This window comes from Astatotilapia calliptera, chromosome 20 (genome assembly GCF_900246225.1).
Source record: "Astatotilapia calliptera chromosome 20, fAstCal1.2, whole genome shotgun sequence".
NCBI lineage: Eukaryota > Metazoa > Chordata > Actinopteri > Cichliformes > Cichlidae > Astatotilapia > Astatotilapia calliptera.
This window is the reverse complement of record NC_039321.1, coordinates 14,458,394-14,480,047: the sequence shown is the minus strand read 5'-3', so window position 1 is coordinate 14,480,047 and position 21,654 is coordinate 14,458,394. Positions and strand designations below refer to the sequence as shown.

Sequence of the window (21,654 nt, the reverse complement as noted above, 5' to 3'; positions counted from 1 at the left end):
TACAGGTTTGTTGAAGTAGTTTTGGAAGATGATAACACATTGGTTGAGTATAGGAAAGTGTGTGTAGGACTTTTGAAAAACATTGACAACTGGTCCTCACTATCATTGTGAAAATAAATTTTAAAAGAAAGTCTCCTAGAAAGCTAAATATTGAAAAATATGAGTAAAACTAAAATAATTTGATACTCAGCACTGCTGTGCATTTTCGTATTACAGTGTAAAATCAACCAACATTAAAAACAGAAAACAATGAGAAAAAAGAGATAAGATATGATAACCTTTATTATTCCAACATGTGTGAAAATTGTTTTGTCACAGCAGGAAGTGGACAGTGCAAAAGTTATATACCAAAATTGGAATAAAATAAGAATAAAATACTGTACAGAAATATACAAAGTAGAATAGAATAAAATACTACATATATTAGAAAAAATAGAATAAAATATACAATAGGATAAAAAATAGAAAGCAAATGAGAAGACCAAGTCACATTTTTAATCACTTCAGAATTTTAACGATTCTGATAATTGCCACTGTGATAATCAATTCTTAAGTAATTAAGTAAAGTGTATCATTTTTGTCATAATGTACCAACTAGATTGAAACATCCATCTATTCACTTGCGTTTGTCCTCTTAAGGCTTGCGTGAGGTCGCTGTCATAGGGCGAGAGGCGAGGTACACCCTGGACAGGTCGCAAGTCTGTCGCAGGGCAAACACACAGGGACAGAAAACCATTAGCACTCACACCTATAACTTAGATTAATCAATTCAACACATATCTTTGGACAGTGGGAGGAAGCCAGAGTACCCAGAGAGAACCCATGCAAACATGTGGAGAATATGCAAACTCCAGACAGAAAGACAACAGCATGATGGTGGAATTGAACTGACAACTTTCTTGCTATGGGGCAACAGTGCTAAACACCATGCCACTGTGCAACTCAGATTAAAGGATCTGACATTAAAATGAGTAATTAAAGACTATAAAAATTAGCTTTTGGAAAGCTATTCTGCACCTCAATGTAATTTTATTTATGCCCAAAATATACATATTCTACAGAAAAATCAGAATCAGAGAAGCTTTATTAATTTGACGGTGAAATTTAATACAAGTTTCTTGTCATTTCTGTGGAATTTTACAGTGAATCTGGCTGAAACTTGGCACACAGGTACAGTAGGTGTCCCAGAGAAAGAATCTGTTGAAAGTTGGACATCAACTACTCAGGATGATTTGTCATGAATTTTTGAAAATTGACATATTTGTAGTGTATTGGCTGTATTGAATTGCATATAAATGTCCTTTAATTTCTGAGGAATTCTATAGTAAAACTGGCTGAAACTTGGCACACAGGTACAGTAGGTGTCCCAGAGGAGGGATGTGTTGAAAGTTGGACATCAACTACTCAGGATGATTTTTAATGAATTTCTGAAATTTCCATAATTGTAGTGTATTGGCTGTATTGAATTGCATATAAATGTCCTTTAATTTCTGAGGAATTCTACAGTAAAACTGGCTGAAACTTGGCACACAGGTAGAGTAGGTGTCCCAGAGGAGGAATCTGTTGAAAGTTGGACCTCAACTACTCAGGATGATTTTTAATGAATTTTTGAAAATTGACATAATTCTATTGTATTGGCTGTATTGAATTAAATATAAGTTTCCTTTAATTTCTGAGGAATTCTACAGTAAATCTGGCTGAAACTTGGCACACAGAGGAGGGAAAGTTGGACCTCAACTACTCAGGATGATTTTTAATGAACTTTTATATAAAGCGAAAAGGCGCTTTATATAAAAGACTGGTGTAAAAGCGCAAGGAAATTTATGCGGCGGATAGGAGGCGGCTGGCTTGACCGCGGCTCACAAATGACGGCTCACTTTACCGCGGTCAAAACACAGGAACACACTTCCTCAACACTGGGTGTGAGTGGAGCCCTCTAGTGGTCCACTACACAAGAACTGATCTCCGGTTGTCAGCCACCCACCCCCAGAAGAGCCCCGGGCTAACCCCCTGTCACCAACCGAATTAATGGCCGGAAATCCGAGAAGGGGCGCCGGTCTCATCGGCTTGATGAAGGACGCCTTTCAGCCTCACCAGCCCGCAGTGGTTGACAAGAAAATGGTGGAAAAATGCTGGAAACTCATGGATAAGGTACTGACAGTGGTTTTCCAGTAATCCGGTTGTTCAGTGATGACGCGACGAATCCTACTTCCGGGCCTAAAGTAGTCTGAGTTTAATATGGCTTTTGTGTTGTTAACATGTTTAATGTTATGCATTTTCTTCTATTTGATCTCAAAAAGCTTCTAAAACAGTCAGTGATCACTGTTGACCTCCCTCGGCTTTTATTACCGCTAATCATTCATTTAAGCTCAGTTTTTAAAACCTTAGGATGTAACTATAGCCCAGCCCATGCAGCAGTATATGAATGACTAACCTCGTATTGTGGATGGATTATCTCAGTTGTTCTCCTGGCTGAAGTTTGGTCCTTTTACAGCATCCTGCCATGCGATTACATTTGTTCCTGACCACCGAGAACACTCACGTTAACTTTTATCGAGTGGAAAAAAAGTTAGCTTGTTTATATTATGCTAACATAGCTGTGTCGCTAGCGGTCACGTAGCACATCATTATATACGAGCTAGCCAAACTTCAGTAACCCTACAAATATCACTGCTGTTTAGTTTTCTGTCTTCATTTGTGCTGGAAGTGATAACAGAGCTGTACGTTTTAATTTGTTTCCAAAACCCCGCAGTCAGGACATGCTATATTGTATTTAGATAGAAGCTAGCGAGCTAACTCCCTGCTAACTTCTAACTCCGTTAAATGTCATAAATTCCGTTTTCATGGATGCCTGGATGTTAAGCTCAATTGTTACACCTGGTAGAGCAGAACGCTGATCATTTTAATAAAGATGAAAGACTTTAGACAGTTTTTCAACTCTCAGTAATGCCATAGTGATCGTTTTATACAGGGGTGGCCAACCAGTCAGAGACCAAGAGCCACTTTTTTTTTACTGTGTTACCGCAAAGAGCCACATCATACGCATGGGCACACATGAACATCACCCATCCTTTCCCCCCCCCCCCCCCCCCTCTCTCTCTCTCTCTCTCTCTCTCACACTCACACACACACACACACACAAAATACACACATCTCTGCTCAGCCAGATTCATTGTAAATGTCACACACCAACATGATAATGACAGAAATGGACTCCTACAGTACTAAAACCACAGGCCAGTCATTTTCAACAATGAACATTGTGTCCACTGTCTCACACACACAAACTCTCAGTTCAACCAAGTCCACAAACAAAAATATAATAATCTACAATAGCATTTACTTTTACAATGCATGTTGTTTAGTGGGACTTCTGGCATTCCTTGCCTTGAACAATCCTCTTTAAATCTGGCTTGTATTCCGTTGTTGTCACTCGAAGCAATTCTTTCACATGTGTGTCAGTCAGAACAGATCGATGCTTTGATTTGACATGTTTTAGGGTAGAAAACACAGACTCGCAGACGTATGTTGACCCAAACATTGACAGTATCTTAAGCGCAGCCCGTTTGACATTGGGGTATTTTTCCATTGGCACACTTTTCCAGAACTAAATGGTCCCTTCCCTTAAAGCAGGTTTCAATTGGTCCTCCTCACGAAGATCAATCATCTCCAACTCAGCCGCAGCTTCATCTGTGACTAGCGGGACTTACAAACAGCCGGTCTCTGCATTAAATGGGTCGACGAGGAACGTAATCTGTGGCCTTTTCAATTGTAGATCATGGAACCGGGTCACGAAGCTTTCGTGCAAGTTTTCAATCACCGTTGCATATCTGGCTCTTTGCTTACTCAGGGCAGCGCTGGCGACTTGCCCGCTGGCTTTTAGCAGAGTGGGAAAATGCGTTAAATCTCCCTTTTGAATATGTGTCTTGAACAGCTTCAGTTTGTTGACAAACGCAAACACACTTTGCACCATGTCAGGCAGCATTTTTAACTTACCCTGCAGGGTCAGGTTCAGTCTGTCCAAGTGACACAGCATGTCGACCAAAAGGCCAGATCCATAATCCACTTGAGGTCCGAGAGCTCGGGATAGTCCTTGTCCTTCTTTTCCATAAACAGTTTCATGGCATCCAAAAGCTCAAAGAAGCGAGAGAGTACCTGGCCTTTTGAGAGCCACCTCACAGTGCAGTGCAGCGGCAGGTCACCTGGAAGCCCTTGGTCCAGCTCAGTGATGAGATTCTTGAATTGCCTGTGGTTAAGCGCATGTGTGCGGATATAGTTGACGATTTCCATCACAGGCTTCATGACGTGATCTAAATTCAATGATTTAGACACGAGTTGCTCCATGTGGATGATGCAGTGGAAATTCCAAAAGTCAGGAATAGTTTGGTCAGCTTTGCACAGCCCCACAAGCCTGTTCACAGATCCCATCATGGCTGGTGCTCCATCCGTGGCTATTGCAGTTAATTTCGTTATGGGCAGATTTGCTTTTTCAAATGCAGCCATCATGGTTTCTTTCACATCTATGCCATGGGTTCTGTCTTTTAATGGCACAATATCCAGGAGTTCTTCTTTGATCACACAATCGTTGGACACAGACCGTGCAAATATTGCCAACTGAGGCTTGTCTTGTATATCACAACTCTCATCCAATGCGACACTAAAATACTCACATGCTTGAAGGTCAGAGTGCAACTGTGATTCAATAGCCGTGTTAATGTCCGATATTCTGTGTTCAACAGTGTGGTGGGACAGTTGGACGTCTGATACCATGCGTTTTAATTTGTCGTTTTCAGGAGACAAGATTTCAACAACATCACTGAGGCATTTTTTAATGAACTCCCCTTCATTGTATGGCTTTTTAGCCCGTGCAATGTTCCAAGCCAGCTGATAGGATGCGAGCGTTATGGTCTCTGACCGCTTCGTAAATTTTTGGAAAAACTGTATCTGCCTTTCTGCCTGACTTTTCAAAGTGGCCAACTCGTGCTTGCAAAGTTCAGTCCCTTTTGTAAATTCCTGGTCGATGTTAGCATGGAGTGAGCTGAAGTGGCGCTGAAGATTTGAAGCTTTGAAATGCGCTAATGACGTCTGACATATAAGGCAGAATGGCTTACCATTGCGTTCAACAAAAAAATATAAACTCTCCCACTCTGTTAAAAACGTCCTGTGTTCATCTTCATATTTTCTTTTTGCTGTGCATTTTTTTCCTGCCATTTTAAGGGCGAACTTGCTCCTACTGGGAAACTTTGCGGTATTTTCATCTCACACACATGTGCATTTGATGAAAACACCGTATTGAACTCAAGCGAAGCGAACGCGCACATTTTAAAACAACAACATTAAAAAAAAAAAACCCCACAAACGCAAACTTTGATATGAACGTAAGAGCCGCATGAAACCAGGCAAAGAGCCGCGTGCGGCTCGAGAGCCGCGGGTTGGCCATCCCTGGTTTAATATATGGACCTGCAGCGGAGTTTAGGTCCAGACACGGCTAGTGACGTCAGACTGAACAATCGGATAAATCCTTTGCAAGAAAGGGTTTTGAAACAGTAAACGAAAAACTTTTTACTTGACTTTTTTTCTTTTTGTCTGTAACTCGACATCAGAGACAAATGTGAGGCCACTTTAACTGATTTTCTTTTCTCACATATTGAAAAAAGATTAAGCTCAACTTTTCCATCCGCTCCTTCACTTAGCGTGAAACTGCGGTTATATTGAATCATCACTAATTCCCTTTGCATGACATGAATAACCTCCAGGACATCCACACAGGAAGGTGCTTTGGCCTAAATTTAAACAATAACCTGTAAAGCAGTCTAAACCTGAAGCCTAAAACTGGAGTACAGTGGTGTCTGATTGTCTAATTGGGGTCAGTTCTCCTGAATTAGGTCACATTCATATCCCTATATTTAGTATTGGATAAGAAGAGGTGTACATATTGCAGGGGCAAGGCAATGTTCTCTATAGTCATTGCAGCCTATTTACTTTCTTTTGCAGTTGGCTATAACTAAAACAGATGAGCGGGAAGTGCAGAGAGGTGGTGAGACAAGAGCTCACAAGATATTAATGCAAGTGAGCTGATGTAGGAAGTAACAGTGCATCAGATAATAGAGAGTGAACCACGGCATGCATGTGCAGTGTTCTGTGCAGACTCATTTACACCTGTGCTTGTAAATGGCACGTTTGAGATCAAAAGCTTTCATACCTGGGTGGTATGTTTCAGGGCTGGGTGCTGAAAATTTTTACTGCCTTGCTGTAAAGTTGTATTGTGGGAATACATTGCCATCAAAGTAGCAAAATGAGGAATCTGAGGGTTTGGGGGAAGGGCTGGATCTGATATATAGAGTGAGTGTGCAAATGTATGCAAAAAAGAAACAAAACCCTGCTTGCATGCACAGTTGGTCCACAGCAACATGGGGAAAAGATGCACTTAAATGAATAGTGACAGGTAAAAGTTTCTGGTGAAGTTGATGCAAATTTTAGGTATTCAACGTGTTATTGTACTATGAGCCATTTCATGTTTATGGTCACAATATATTGGGCCTGCAAAGTTATTTGGTGGGTATGGGAGTATAATTGAGTGCAATTTGATAAGTAACCTTAGTTGTCAGGTGATTAGACGGGTAGTAAATGTCCGTCACAGATTAAAGAAGCAGTTCCTGGTCAAACTTTGATCTACAGCTTGTGCCACATTATTCTCCGATTACCGAAAAGACTCTATCAAGAAGATTATCATCATAAACATTAGGAAATATTGGCTGAAACTTTAAACCTTGACATCTGTAAGAATGGCATTTTTTTCCGGTAACATCACATTGCAAAAATCGTGACCCAGTTTTATGAGCTTAAAATTTATAGACACATCCATATCCAAACTTGCGTGCGATAGCTGATGATCTAGCTGGAAAACTGTCATGAAATCTGTGATGTCTCCAGTACCATACTTAGACAAACTTAAAAAATGTTTTACCTTGACTGTGAAACATGCACATTGCAGCATCTCACATTGCCACAGCTAAAGGTTTTAATCCTGTTTGTTTTATGGTTTTTGTTTTTTCGTTGTTTGCAAGTTAAAAATAAAAAAAACCCCATCTCTGAGCCGTTGCGTTCTCTGTCCAGGTGGTGCGTCTGTGCGAGAACCCCAAGGTGGTGTTGAAGAGCAATCTGCCCTACATCCCGGATCTTTTGCCGAATACCTACCAGCATTTACGCACCATTCTGTCCAGGTATGAGGGCAAAATAGAGATCCTCGGCGAGAACGAGTATTTCCGCGTGGTCATCGACAACTTGACGAACAAGACGAAGCAGACCATGAGTCTTTTTAAGGAGGCCAAGAAGAGGATGTACGAGGAGAACTCCCAGCCCAGGTAGGCGCACGTTATATCCGGACAAAACATGATTCATCTTTGTGGGGGGAAACAGAATATTGCACCAGCAGAAAGCCAGGATGGAAAAGCTGTGAAGCAGGGAGTATCTGAATACTGGGTATCTGAATCATGGCACAGTTAAAGAGCTAATCGTTGTTTTTCTTGGCTTCCTATCAATAAAATAATCCCTTAAACTCATGATAGTACGATAATTCCAGCAGTAAAATATCTCTGCTGACCGAGACCGTCTCTGTCCTATGGAGCACAGAACTGAGCTTTTTCACAACATCTGTTTTGACATGAAATAGTTGGAAAGCACAGATGTTGATGATTAATTAATAAAGATCGTTACCTAAATAGAATAAAAGCTTCACTAATGGGCCACCTTTGTCTGAAGGTCTGCTGTCAGCATTGGCTGAATTTTTTATTTTTATTTTAACCAAAATAAAAAATGGGTTCTTAATGAAAACCTTCCAAACTACCCAAGAAATCAGAATCAGAATCAGAATACTTTATTCATCCCGAGGGAAATTAGGGGTTACAGCAGGCAGCACGCTAATGGCGCATGCGCACTCACAAAGGAACCTTCTGACCAACTTTACACAAACATCACATTGGGCAGACATGTCAGAAGGTAGGCTGATAGGAAAAAACAACGAAAATACACTACATGAGGTAAGAGGAGGAGAAAAAAAAACTCCACTCAGACTGACCTCCTAGTGGGAGAACAGTTTGATAACAGAAAAAACACCTCAGCACAAAAGCACATGACTATCAATACACCATAGAAACACGAGACAAGCAACAGGGGCTCAGGGGTGTTGTAAAGGGTAAGAGAGAGCCGGCGTAGACAGCGCATCCGGTCCTGCAGCATCTGTGCTGGTCCAGTTGACTGCTATCTTCCCCGGTAGGGCACAAGCATCGAAGGCGTTTGGAAGGGAGGGGGATGAGTGCGTGCTTATCAGTGTAAGTGTGTGTGTGTGTGCGTGTCCAGAGTTCAGCGGAGACAGTGTCCTTCGCTCTATCAGGCTAAGTAAACAGTCTGCCAGCCAACCCAGGTGGCCTTCATGGGGCGGGAAGAATAGTCATCACACAGTCGTTATCAGGGAGTTGTTTTGGTGGGCTCCAGCCTTGGGCCTGCAGCTGGCGCCGTGGTGTCCAAATGTTGAATATTGTTGATTTCAACTTTGTGAGCAGCTCGAATTTAGCACTCTGAGACTGGTCTCTCGATCCGTTGAAGAGCTGCGAGCCTCCCCATGATGGTATCAAACTTCTGTTCCATGGTGTTGTCAGTCTTTTGATTCTGAGACCTCACAACTGCAGTGATCCGTTCCGCGATGTTTTCCAACTGTTGCTCAAGGGTCTCATTTTGAGCAGGCCTCTCTCTGATGTTTCCCCTCATACGCTCAATGGTGTTGTTTTGAGCCTTCACAGCAGCTGTAAGCGTCTCCAAGGTGTTGACCATATTACGTTCGTTGTGAGAGGTCGCACCTCGTCCCGTCGCTTCGAATCCAGCGGGCAGCCTTGTGGGGGTTTGAACAGCCGGTTCCGCTCTCTTATTTCTCTGATAAACCAGGGCTAAGCCAACGCCGATCAGCATGAACCCTGTTATCATGGTTCCGAATAGGTAGATATCTTCAGCATCCTCGATCGACAGTCCCGCCAGGCACACGGTCCTCCAGTTCTGCCACCCATCCATCGTGTAACCGGCAGGGAAAGTCCCTCCAGGGCACTCAGGCTCTCCCGAGCCCCGACTTCTCGTTGAGAAAAGGGTGTCAATAGCACTCAGAGACCAGTTGATCAAATCCATAATTCTCTTTTAGGTTTTAGAGAACGACAGTGAGAGACTGTTCCAGGGAAAGTAAATTCACACAGACAAGACAAGGACATAGAGGCGAAGCAGGGAAGATAAGGGTGAGGAGGAGAGGAGAAAAGTGCGACCGCCTTCGCTGAGAGCTCAAGAAGTAGTTCAATACAACTCATACTGAGATTTTTTGTGTGCTATTTTTTTTTTCCATCAGATGATTAAAAAGATTTAAAAAAAAAAAAGCAGCATGCTTGCACTGCTGTGGAGTCATTTGTGAACATCTCTAACTCTGTGCATTTAAAATGAAGTACTGATGTCATTTAAGCTCTATAACATTAACCTGCAATCTTTTTGTAAATATTAATTTAAAGTATTGAAAAAGTTTGTCTTTTTTCTTGAAATGTTCTTACAAGTTTCCATCGCTGCGATTAAATCGAACCATATGAAGCAAAGTGAGCTTCATAGGGAAGTGATTGCACTTTCGCAATCATGTGTACTTACTCTGCTTCTCAGAAAGTCTTTGCTAAGGAAAAGTTCATCCTTCCTTTCACGCACTAAATTTTATCAAGTGTAAGATGTTCTACACAAACAGCTGTGTTGGCATTAGCAAATGCATGTATAGGTCATCGGAAAGCCTTTTAATTGAAACGTCAAAGCTGAGGCCATGCTCAGACGATGTTGTTGCCCAACTGGCTGTGTGCTCAGTATGCGTCTGCGACTTTTGGTTCAGTTTTTTGTCATGTGTCACCTTGTGCCTCTTTTAAACTGATTTACTGTTTAAAGAAAACAAAACAAGTTTGGACTAGATTATGCACCCGCACTGGTTATGTTCAACCCCAATGAGGGTGGACTCACTTCCTCTGAAAAGTAGCGTTTCGTGTAGACTGCTCAAACCAGGTATCTTCAAATGTAAAGCAAACGCAAGTGTAAAAGTCAATTTTCAACATTGCTTCCCTTCTTCTGCAGTTATGTTCATGATTTCAGCTCTAATTGGACATATTTTTATGAATTTGACACTTGAGTTGTCAAGAGTGGGGTTAGTTTGTCTGGGAGGTAGTGCAACCAACCACAAGTAATTTCACAGAAAGTGCTTTAAATGCATTTAACAAAATAACACCAGTTGTTTCAACAGCAGGAAAAGAAAAAAGCGAAGAAGAAAATGTCCAGTTGACTATTGTGTTTGTTGAGAAAGAGGAAAAAAATTAACTGTAGATCCATAAAATGTGCCAGAGGAGGGGGAAATGTACGAGACGAGTGGTACCATCTTTGATTCCGCCTGATTGTTTTGTACTCGAAAGTGTCTGGCTGCTGAAAGCTTCTATTTCTGTGTGCATGCAAGAGTAACTTCCCCTTTTATTTAAAACCAAACATGGCGTTATAGAATACTAAAGACATTAGGCTGAAGATACCTGTATCTAACTTGTTGCTACGGTTTCCTTTCATTGTCTCTCTTCCTTTTCTCTCACTTAGGCAAAACCTTACCAAGCTATCTCTGATCTTCAGTCACATGCTAGCGGAGTTAAAAGCCATCTTCCCCAATGGCCTATTTCAGGGCGACAACTTCAGGATTACCAAAGCTGATGCTGCTGAATTCTGGAGAAGGTCATTCGGGGACAAGTGAGTTTTTGTTTCAGCTCTGTATTCTTATTCCTGGGTGATGCTCGAATGACTCATATTTCACAGTAATCCTTATTTATGTCATGCTGGCCATCGATTCCAGTTCATCTCTGGCTGAAACAAGCAGTTTTATCTTACTTACTGCTTCCTGCCCCTTTGCAAACAAAAGATTTAAACAGAAGTCAGATTACCATATTAGCATAGTCACATTCACGGGCAACATACAAACGAAAAGTAAAAAAACACAACAAAAGCGCTGAAACTGAGCATTTATAGCAGTGGAGGTCTGGGTTTTGGGGTCATGAGTTAAGGCTACATAAGATGACCTCATGATTTGAAACTGACTGTGAGCATCCCAGCCATTTTATTAGGGGCACCTTGTCTTCATTTTTGTGGCATTGATTGAACAAGGTGCTGGAAACATTCCTTCCAGATTTTGGTCTATAGTGACATGACGGCATCATACGGTTGCTGCCACATACCCAGGTTTCCCTATTGGACCGAGATCCAGTGCCTCTGGAGGCCATTTGAATACTATTGCTTGGATGTTACTTACTGTCATGTTTAGAAAACCAGCTTGATTGGAGCTTTATCACCTGATGTGTTATTCTACTGAAAGCAACTATCAAAAGATGTTAGAGATGCTTGTGGGGGGGAAATCACAGCAGATCAGCAGTTTATGAAATGCTCAGAGCAGCACCAACAAGCATGTCCCATTCAAAGCTCTTTCTCCCACATTCTGCTCAGTTTGAACTTAAGCAGGCAGTGGTAACCATATACATATGTGTCTGCATGCATAAATGCACCGAGTTGCTGTCATGCTCAAATATTAGTATTAATCAGTATAGGGCTGTTCGATATAACGACATATATCGGATGACAATATGAAAACGTCTATCGTTTCATTTTACGCTATCGTTTGTTTCGTGGTGTCGCAAAATAAAGTGTTTACGGCAATATTTTTTCACCGTTTTGATGGTCACTGTAGTGGCTATATTAATTTATTAAAGTTCTCTCTTTCTCTTATATTTAAAATAACCACACTAAGGATGGACAAGCGCCTGTTTTTATGCGTTGTTGTTAGCAACAACGACGGTAAAACCATCGCATGTCCGCTTGTTTATTTTCCACATAAACCTTTCACAATAAAGCTCAAGATCCTGTTGAAACTTTTCAAAATAAACGGAATCATGTGAAAAAATATGCAGAGTGTTTATGGATGAGAAGCAAAAAGGAGCCGTCAGGTGTCTAAAAATGTATAGTTTCATGCATCGGTTAAAACACTCGACTCCAGGTACACGACGCCCAGCTGGAATCACTTCAGCAACCCGAGATTCACAAAATTTACAGAAAATGTTAAGTTTTTGTGATTTTTATCGTCATTGGATGATAGATGTTTTATATCGGGATGTGAGATTTTGGTCATATCGCACAGCCCTAAATCGGTAGTTGAACACACGTATCTAATAAAGTCACAGTTGAGTGTGTGTATTTGAGGAAAAGCATACCAGGTCCCCTTTAGTCAACTAAAAATACACCTGTGTATATATTTAGAGTTGTGTCTTTATAAAGGTCTGCTGCCTTGTTAGCTAGGTGTTAGCTTAGCAAATCTGCAATTTTATTACATTTTAGGTTCTGTTTAACCCCAAATTCAGTCTTAAATAATAGTGAAAGGCAATGTCCCCACAACAAACATTTGTTTCCTCTCCCTCCCTTCTACTCAGGACCATAGTGCCATGGAGGACATTTCGGCAGGCTCTTCATGAGTTTCACCCTATTAGCTCAGGTCTGGAGGCCATGGCACTCAAATCCACTATCGACCTCACCTGTAACGACTACATCTCCGTCTTCGAGTTTGACATCTTTACAAGGCTCTTTCAGGTACGTCACAAAGCATTCAGAGTAGTTCACTGTAAAATTGCACAGTTTGCACTTTAATAACATTTTAGTAAAGGCGGTGAATTACACGAGGATGCTTAAATTTGTTTATTTCTTTAAATTTGAGTCCCGCTTAGTCTCTCCTGTGTAAATGCAGCAGCAGTGTCTGAACCCACTCGCATATGTTTTTCTGTAGTGTTGCCAGCGATCAGAGTTGGTGTTTGTAATTTTATTGCTGCTAACAGATCTTCTGTCCTATATGCATTATAGTCTCATACCTGATTTTTGTTGTGAATTCAACTTCAAAAGAGCTGATGTACACAACATAAATAAAATGTTTGCATTTGTGAATCTGTGTCTTGTAGCCATGGTCATCTCTTCTAAGGAACTGGAACAGCCTGGCTGTTACACACCCTGGTTATATAGCCTTCTTAACCTATGATGAGATGAAGGCTCGACTGCACAGGTTCATCCGCATACCTGGCAGGTAGGCCTCACAGATCAGATATATCCTATAATACTTTTGGGGGGAAAATCCCTACTGTATTAAATATTTTGTTGCAGGAGTGTGAGTTTGTAGCTGTTGGTTGAAATAACTCTCTCTCACAGCTATATCTTCAGGCAGAGCTGCACTCGGCTGGGCCAGTGGGTAATTGGCTATGTGACAGATGATGGGAACATCCTGCAGACCATCCCGCATAACAAACCACTCTTCCAAGCACTCATTGATGGATACAGAGAGGGATTGTGAGTCGCATATCATCAGGGTTAATGAACTAGTATTTAGTGTAGATTTATAGCACTATTAAACTGCAAGCTGTCAGGGGAGAGTATTGTTTTTCAGCCTACTGAGTACATGTTACTTTAGGTTCCTGAATTAATAGTGAGGAGGGTGGAGTCTTTGTAGTAGTTCCTCAAAATTTAACAAAAAACCTTACAAGGAACAGGTTGGACAGTGTGGATGAAATGGTGTCACAATCGATGTATAATTAACTAGTTTGTGTCATCCTGCAGAGAAACAAACTTGTTTTGTTTTTTTTGTTTTGTTTTGTTTTTTTAAGGATTTTATAATGAGAAATTGTTTGGCAGCCTCGATGAATTGTAAAAACATGGCAAGGTTGTTGCTTCTTACTGTTGATTTATAAAATCTGAAAATGACCCTTTTTTCGTGACTTGGTTGCGTTTCTGTGTGCCGTGGTTTTCCAGCTATCTTTTCCCAGATGGCCGTGTACGGAACCCAGACCTTACAGGGTTGTGTGAATCGTCTCCACAGGACCACATCAAAGTTACTCAGGTTTGTTTCTCATGTGCGTGCATGTTTTTAATGCAGAGAACAAATACAGATGCATAAAATGACTGATTTTAGGAATAAATCTCTACAGGATGAGAGTAACATGAGCAGCCGGTGTTGAACGGTCTCCCTTTTTCCCTCGTTTCTCTGTGTCTTTTATTACACTGATTTGAAGCAGCTCAATAAATCCTGACAGGGATCTTCTTTTTTCTGCTGTAGAATTTTCTTTAAATTCAGTTTTTTGTGTTCAACGGTGCCTTTTTAAATAGGTCAATTAATAATAATAATAATAAGTCTTTGATTTAGATTCATTCTCAGATTGCAAGTGTTTTACTCCACTCTCTGATCTGCATGTTTAAACTTAAGTATAAAGTCTTTTATTATTATTATTTAATTATTAGTAGTAGTTCCTGCAGTAGAGGAGTCATGTCATGTTCCTCAGTGTAACTGTTGCAGTCCCCAAAGTTATACGTTCGGTTCTTTGAGCCATAAGATCCCACAGTGCTACTGAGTTTTAATAATGAAAGTGTGAAACAAAGGGAAGCAAAATAGATGGGAACTCCGGCTAAAACAAACAAACAAAAGAGGAAGGAGTCCATGAACGAACCACACAAGACTGTCTGCTTCAGGCTTCACCCCTAAACTACTTTTTTTCTTCTTCCTTTTTTAACTAAGAACCAAAAACAAAATCCAAAACAGGCCTGTAGCAACAGAAAGACAGATGGGAGGGACAGAGATTCCAGTTACTGACCATCAAGCTTCAGCAGCCAATCGGCACTAAGAATAAATCTAAAGTGAGATCAGGTTAACGAGGGTGCTGATAAAAACACAACAAGGTGACGACTGGACCAACGCACCGAGGTCACACGTAGCTGTAACTTTATTGTTTTATTAATGTTATCTTACAGTCAGTGAAGCTGAAGCACTTTCTTTTTGTACTTCCTTTAATAAAATCCTTCTTCTTACTAACAACTGTAACAACTTTTCCTCTTCAAACATAAAAGATTAAATAGACTTTACTGGCTGGGAACATAGACTTGCTAAGAGTGAGACAAAGGACTTGTTTGCCATGAGTGAGTGATTAAATGAATGAATTTGATGTGCTGTTTATTCTTGATGGACTTTGGACTTTAGACTTCCTTATACGGAATTTATTTTGATTGTGTTTCACATCAGACGAACAATATAATTGTTGTCTTCCCAAGCGCAGTCGTGTTGTTCTCACTACTCTGCCTTCAGGACAGAAATGCTCTCCGGGCTAACTTAACAGATTAATTAATCGCAGCATGACTGCAGAGTTCTTTAGACATAGTTTTTGTTAAAGTGCTCCTTCTGCAGATCTTTGATGTACAACATTTATTTGACATCTTCAGTTTTATTTACATTATAATTCATCCTATCCGGGTGACTCTTTTTGTGGTAGTTTTCATGGTTTCCTCCTTAAGCTTTCAGTCTTGAAAAGACTTGCAGCTGTAATTTGGATTTAAATCCAAGCAAAGCCTTTCACAAATGATGAAAGCTTCAGTCTGCTCCTTTGCCTTTACCTCCTAACCTTGCTGTGTCTTTCCGTGTGTGCATTTCAGGAATCGGAGGGTCAGGGCTGCCCGTTTAGCCGATGTGAGATTAAAGGCACAGAGCCTATTGTAGTGGACCCCTTTCACCCGAAGGCCACTGGGGCTTCCTTTGCTGGTTTCCAGGGGTCGAGCAGAGCAGAAGCCGCAGGCAAGGAAGAGGAAAAGGATGATCGGCTGGAAGACCAGCAACTTGTCATGATCAGGCTGGCCTGCACCAAAGTAAGACGAGCACGTACATATATTTAGACGCTCACTGGGTGCTTTATTAGATGCAGCTGTTCGATTGCTTATTAATGCACAATATTAATCAAGTAATTGCTACAACAACTCAGTAAATTTAGCTAATAGATATGGTCAAGATGACCTGCTCAAGTTCAAGCCGAGCATCCGAAAAGGAATGAAAGGTGATTTGAGTGATCCTTATCGTGTAAATATCTCTGAGGAATATTACAAGCACTTCATCCGCTACAAAATCCGTAAATCAATGTGTGGGTGTGCAGGTGGAGCGCCCTCCGTCTCCAGTGTCTCAGCTGCCTCCGGTGCCTCTGCGACTGGACCTCTTACAGCAGAGGTCCTCCACCTCCCATAGTGCACTGAGTCAGGGAGCCACAGTCAAAGTAAGTGTACTAATAATAATAATAATAATGGATTGGATTTATATAGCGCTTTTCAAGGCACCCAAAGCACTTTACAATGCCACTATTCATTCACTCTCACATTCACACACTGGTGGAGGCAGCTACGGTTGTAGCCACAGCTGCCCTGGGGCAGACTGACAGAAGCCAGGCTGCCATATCGCGGCATCGGCCCCTCTGGCCAACACCAGTAGGTGATAGGGTAAAGTGTCTTGCCCAAGGACACAACGACCAGGACAGAGAGCCCAGGGATCGAACCCACAACCTTCCGGTTACAGATACGCTTCCCAACCCCCTGAGCCACAGTCCCACTAAAGACAAAAGCCTTTGAGACCGACTATCTGTGGAAAAGAATTCAAAGGGTGGAAAAATAGTTTTTAGAAAAACACTTGCATTGGCCAAAGGTGCATTCAAGACTTGCTGGTCACTGAAATATTCTCACTCTGAATAGTGCCTTTAAGAAGAGCCCTGTGCAAACATACACTAAGAAGTTGAACCAGAAGTAATAACTGCTCAATCATATGGAAGTCATATGCAAAGTGTTAAGGCCAACACCTGCTGCTGGGACACAAACTTCATTACAAGAGCAGTACATTTAGGTCAGAGTAATATCACAAACTAACCACCTCCTGTTACCAGCTTTAACTCATTTTTTATATCAATAAATACACGTATATGAGTAGCTAACGATATGAATATCTTCTCTAGAAAAGAGCATTTATAGTTTTAGTTGTGATCATAAGAGCCTGTGAGATAAATCTGTAATGAGCCCGTATATTTTAGTCAATATTTCCTAGAAGCCTTGAAGTTGTCAGATGTCCATTTGATAGTCAAAAATAATCATGTGTTAATGTGGCTGCAGATTCCTGGAAATTATGTAAATTGGCTAAGTGTTGGTATTCACAACTGCTCGACTGTTTGCCTGTGACTTAAAGATTAATAGTGATGCCTTTTTATTAAACCTCCAGTGTGCTGCCAGCCCTGCTAACACAATTATTGTTATTACCAAAATAGGATGTGTGTGTGTGTGTGTACTTGAGTCTTCACATCTCTAACAAAAAACATCCTGTCCTGTGTCTTCTGACCCAGATGGTAGCCACTCACAGGGACAAGCCTCTACCTCTGCCTCCAGCACTGAGAGAGCCTCCCCCTCCTCCCCCACCGGAGCGCCCCTCCCTGGTCGGCCAGGAATCCAGACTCGAAAGGAGACCCCTCCCCTCCACCCTGGACCAGCCAGCCTGGGCAGCAAACTACATGGTGCCACGCCCTGCAACGAAGGCCCCACCACAACAGGGCTATATGGCGCTGTCTTTAAGGGAAAAATATAGATCTTGGGTTGTTAGAAATACCGGCAGATCAACAAACATGCTCAGACCTTCCGGCAGGTAATAAAATGTGCTTATGTGTGTGGTTATGTAATTGTATAGTGAATTGCAGAGAAAAAAAATCTTGCTGGGAAAGGTTACAAGTGACTTTCAAACAGTTCGTAGAGTGAAAAGTGAGAAAGTTGGTCTATAAACAAGTTAAAGGGATAGTCTGACACACAGTAATGCAACCCTCAAATCTGAAGCTGTGTATTTTGTCCAGCAGGGGGCTCTCGAGGTTCCCATTCCTTAGAGAGAACTCTCTTTCACTTATTTGCTGTTTTTCACCTCCTTAAATAATTTAAAGGACAGTGCTTGAAGATGAAGGCAGCTGGATCTCAGCTTGTCTCTTTGATTAAAATGATGACAGTGTCTAAAATGTAGGGAATTCGAATGGATAGGAAATCTGCTTAAATTTTAAAACTCGAAAGCTGAAAGTTGTGGTGTGAGCCTACAAAGATGCCTTCGCTGGGTCCATGCACGACTAATTAGACTTAAAATGTGTAATATTTGGAAGCATTCATACCTCTGTGTGATTGGTGGATTTTTGTTTGAAGCAGAGCTAGATGTTTAGCGGTCTATTTGTGATGTTAGCATACTGAAATGATGAACTTTTGATCAGAGGGTTGGTGATTTAGCTTACAAAGGGTAGATTCAGTCATTGAGAATATTACCTTCTCTGTGAGGATTAGTTTGTGTAAGAGTCAGGCATAAAGGATCGCCAACAATGGCCCTTTTTAAAATCTGCTTCTAATACTTTTTCCTTTCTTTTTGTTTTTTGGTCATGTAGTGTTACCATGGTAACTAGACAAAATTTCAGATTGTGAGTTAAGTGTAATTGCAAATAAGCCCTGCAAGTCAGCTCAGGATGCAGACTTTCCAGGCACACCGCTCTGTCCCCAACCACCTACAGTTCAAACCTGCTGTTTGCATGGGGCATCCTATCAGAAGAAAATTGACTTTAAGGGGACGGTGGCCTGAAAGTATAAATGGCTTTATTTATTTATTTATTTAAAATCATGGAAAACTTTTTGAGTCCAAGAGTAAGATTCTTTAAATGAAAATGAGCACAGTTTGTTCCCCTTTAAATGATTCCTCTATCTCTCTCTGTCTCGCTGTGTGCCTGCAGTGAGGTGGGGGACAGAGACTCTGAGGACCCCCAGGATTACGAATCCATGTGTAACATCCAGGCCCAGGCCGGCTCGTCGGAGACGACGCAGAACTCTGAGCTGTGTAACATTCTCAGTTTCTCACTTCAGTGCTTGATCATTGTGGATTACTAACAGTAATCACACTATTTGTTCTAGTAGTAGTGGATAAACTGACATCACAGAATTAAGAATATCAGGGTAAAACCTCATTTTTATTTACTTTTTTTTTTCCCTCCAAGACCATCCTCAGCATTCAGCTGTTCCGCAGGACAAAAAGGAGGAGGCCAGTGTGGAGGATGTTTACGAGTATGACTTTCCCAGACCAGTGGTCCCTCCTGCCCCCGCCAGAAGAGCCCTGTCAGATATCGGCGGCCCTTCTGCAGCCTTCAGCAATCTCAACATAGACTCTGCAGTAGATCCCAGTATGTGTGGGGTTTTTTTGTTGTTTGTTTTGTTTTTTTCCCCCTTTTTAATTTCTAATGATCAGCAGGTGGCAAAATTTCTGGTTGCAAAAAGGGAGTTGTGGTTATTAGTTATGTCGTACTGAACACAGCGTGATTTATATTTTAATAGTGATCACCAGTATGCTCAGCTTGAGGCTTCAAGATGATGCACGAAAGAAACCGGTGACATCCAGTTCTCGTGTGCAGGCTGTTGTCCACGGTATTAATCTTGTTTTATTGCGCATTTTTCCTCAGGCTGGAAATAAAACAAAAAGTGCCAAACAATTTTTTTGGCATTGAAGCTAATCACAATTAAAGAAAAATCAAAAGGTCCAAAAAGAAAAGTAGTCTTAGTTACACTCAGTAGCAGTGGACAAATGAATATTAATTTGAGAAGTAATTAGGCTACATGAATGTAACTTGAAACTTCTTGTTTAACTTTGGCTTCAGCAAATTACTGCTTTAACCACACTGAAATCAGTGATGGAAATTGCTTTCATAGATACTCTAACCACAACGTGCTGCATGTCAGGCCAGCTTGTGAAACTGCTCAGGCGATTCATGAGGTCAAAGTTACAACAGAATCCATCGTGCCAGGCTTGAAGCTATGTGCTTCTAGATGAACTACAGGTAGTTTGGACCAATCAGCCTTCTGTTAGGAAGCCACATTCATTCTAGGAGCAAGTGTCACTGCTTGGCAGTTTGCTTGGTAACAGTTATTTTGAAACCAGAACTTTAATGTCAGTGATAACCTAAAGGCCTTTTTTCCTGCAAGTTTTAATTCTGTGACGCATGCTGCGTTTCTTTGCCTTTCACAGACTGTTACAGATGATTTATCCAGTGTTTTAGTTTTTTTAGAGTGCGGATACTTTAAGTTTTTAAGGACTTCCTAAATGTTTCTGTTTCTCAGATGTTTCAGGTTAGCAAATGTCTGGTTGATTGATTGAATCTTTATTTTGAACATGTTGAAAAAGTATAAAAAAAATAGAATTAAAAGAGACAAATGAACAAAGCAAACAAAAGGAAAACGAGCAACCACAACTCCAAATAACGTCCATGTTATAAAGGGAAGTTTTAAATTATTTTTCCCACAAATCATCTGTGTGAATGTAAATGTGTATTTGATGTGTTTATTTTGTATTTGACTCATCACGTTTCTTATTTTTCTTTCATTTTCTCTCATTTGTTTCAGGTATGTTTGTAGCAGGCGGCGACCCCGAACGTCCCCCAAAACCTCTCCCGCAGCGAGCCAACTCTGACCGACGGCCTCGTCCGTTAAACCGCAAGCCACCTCCGCCGCCGCCAGACCTCCCTGGCCCCTCCTCATCTGCCTCCCCTGTTCCACCTCCGACTATTCCTCCTTCAGGTCCTGGAAGCTTGGCCCTAAACGGGGAGATTGAATGCCTCATATCCCAAGGCTACTCCATCCAGGACATCCAGAAGGCCCTGATGATTGCTCAGAACAACCTCAAGACGGCCAAGAACATCCTGCGCGAGTTCGTCTCCATCCCTTCCACAGTGCACATCGCCACAGAGTCACTTTGCGCAGGCTCATCCTCTGTCTCGTCTCTCTCCACTTTGTGCCATTATCATTTACCAAGCACTTTCCTGCAGGGCCACAAGTACTTTCAGCAGTCTTTGTTCAGCGAAGGGACCCCGCACATAGTCGTGTCTGTTCATTACATATGATTCTGTAATGAAATCTTCTGTTTTTATTGTTTGTTTTTTAAGCATATACATTACTGGGCACAAGCACCCTTCAAGTAAATTCCTTCCAAAGAATGCAGTCTGTGTTTTCAGAGCTAAGGAAAAAACAACCATGCCAGCCACCAAGTGGTTAAAATGAGAATAGTCAATACCAGGTACAACAGAACAACCTGTTTACATCTTTGCTGTACTTCTTATGAATTCAGACATTTGATTGAACAACAGAATACACTTAAAAGCCAAAAGCAGTTAGAAGCAAGCTAAAAGCGTCTTTAATTAAATAGAAAAAACAGTCCACTTTCAGCTTTAAAGCATAAAAACACAATAAGCACACTGACATGAGAAGTATTCAGAAAAGTAAATGTTGCAGCAGTTTCACTCTTCAGTGTTATCTGGGGTCCGTTCTTCGTACCTCGCTTACTACATCCAAGATCAAATCATCGCGCCAACTTTGAGCTCGCTATTCCGGTTCTCCGAACACACCTGTTGTTGACGATTAGTTTAGCTGGATGAAGTAATGTGAGATCACTGGGTGGCTTAACAGGGGCTACGCATCAATAGTAGAAACATTGATCGGCAACCCTTTGATTGGTTGGCGAAAATGTCGAAGGAGCGCGCTCGGTATTTTTCGGCAGCAGAGCAAGAACTCTTGATTGAGGGATTTCAAGAGTTTCAGAGTTTAATTAAAACGCAAGGGAACACTGCAAAGGCTGCAAAAGCAAGGAGAGAGGGCTGGCAGAAAGTTGCTGACAAATTAAACTCGTAAGTAATTTAATAATAGTAATAATAATAATAATGGATTGGATTTATATAGCGCTTTTCA

General features: G+C 41.3%; 1 protein-coding gene across 1 annotated transcript; it reads left to right on the top strand.

Annotated features, from left to right (window-relative positions):
• The first annotated feature begins 1,910 nt into the window (after positions 1-1,910).
• Positions 1,911-21,272, top strand: LOC113013560 (E3 ubiquitin-protein ligase CBL-like). The gene is made up of 13 exons (XM_026154565.1): positions 1,911-2,151; positions 7,117-7,364; positions 10,642-10,788; positions 12,513-12,669; positions 13,032-13,153; positions 13,276-13,413; positions 13,873-13,960; positions 15,541-15,750; positions 16,032-16,148; positions 17,256-17,551; positions 18,660-18,763; positions 18,921-19,103; positions 20,317-21,272. Exons 1-13 carry the CDS (start codon positions 2,029-2,031, stop codon positions 20,811-20,813), a joined length of 2,430 nt encoding a protein of 809 aa, XP_026010350.1. The 5' UTR covers positions 1,911-2,028; the 3' UTR covers positions 20,814-21,272.
• The last annotated feature ends 382 nt before the right edge of the window (positions 21,273-21,654 follow it).

Bases quoted from the DNA above. Each gene is read 5' to 3' on its own strand.
- LOC113013560 (XM_026154565.1), top strand. From the start codon at position 2,029: ATGGCCGGAAATCCGAGAAGGGGCGCCGGTCTCATCGGCTTGATGAAG. The intron at 7,365-10,641 runs GTAGGCGCACGT...TCTCTCACTTAG, and splicing joins GAGGAGAACTCCCAGCCCAG to GCAAAACCTTACCAAGCTAT. The intron at 19,104-20,316 runs GTATGTGTGGGG...CATTTGTTTCAG, and splicing joins AGACTCTGCAGTAGATCCCA to GTATGTTTGTAGCAGGCGGC.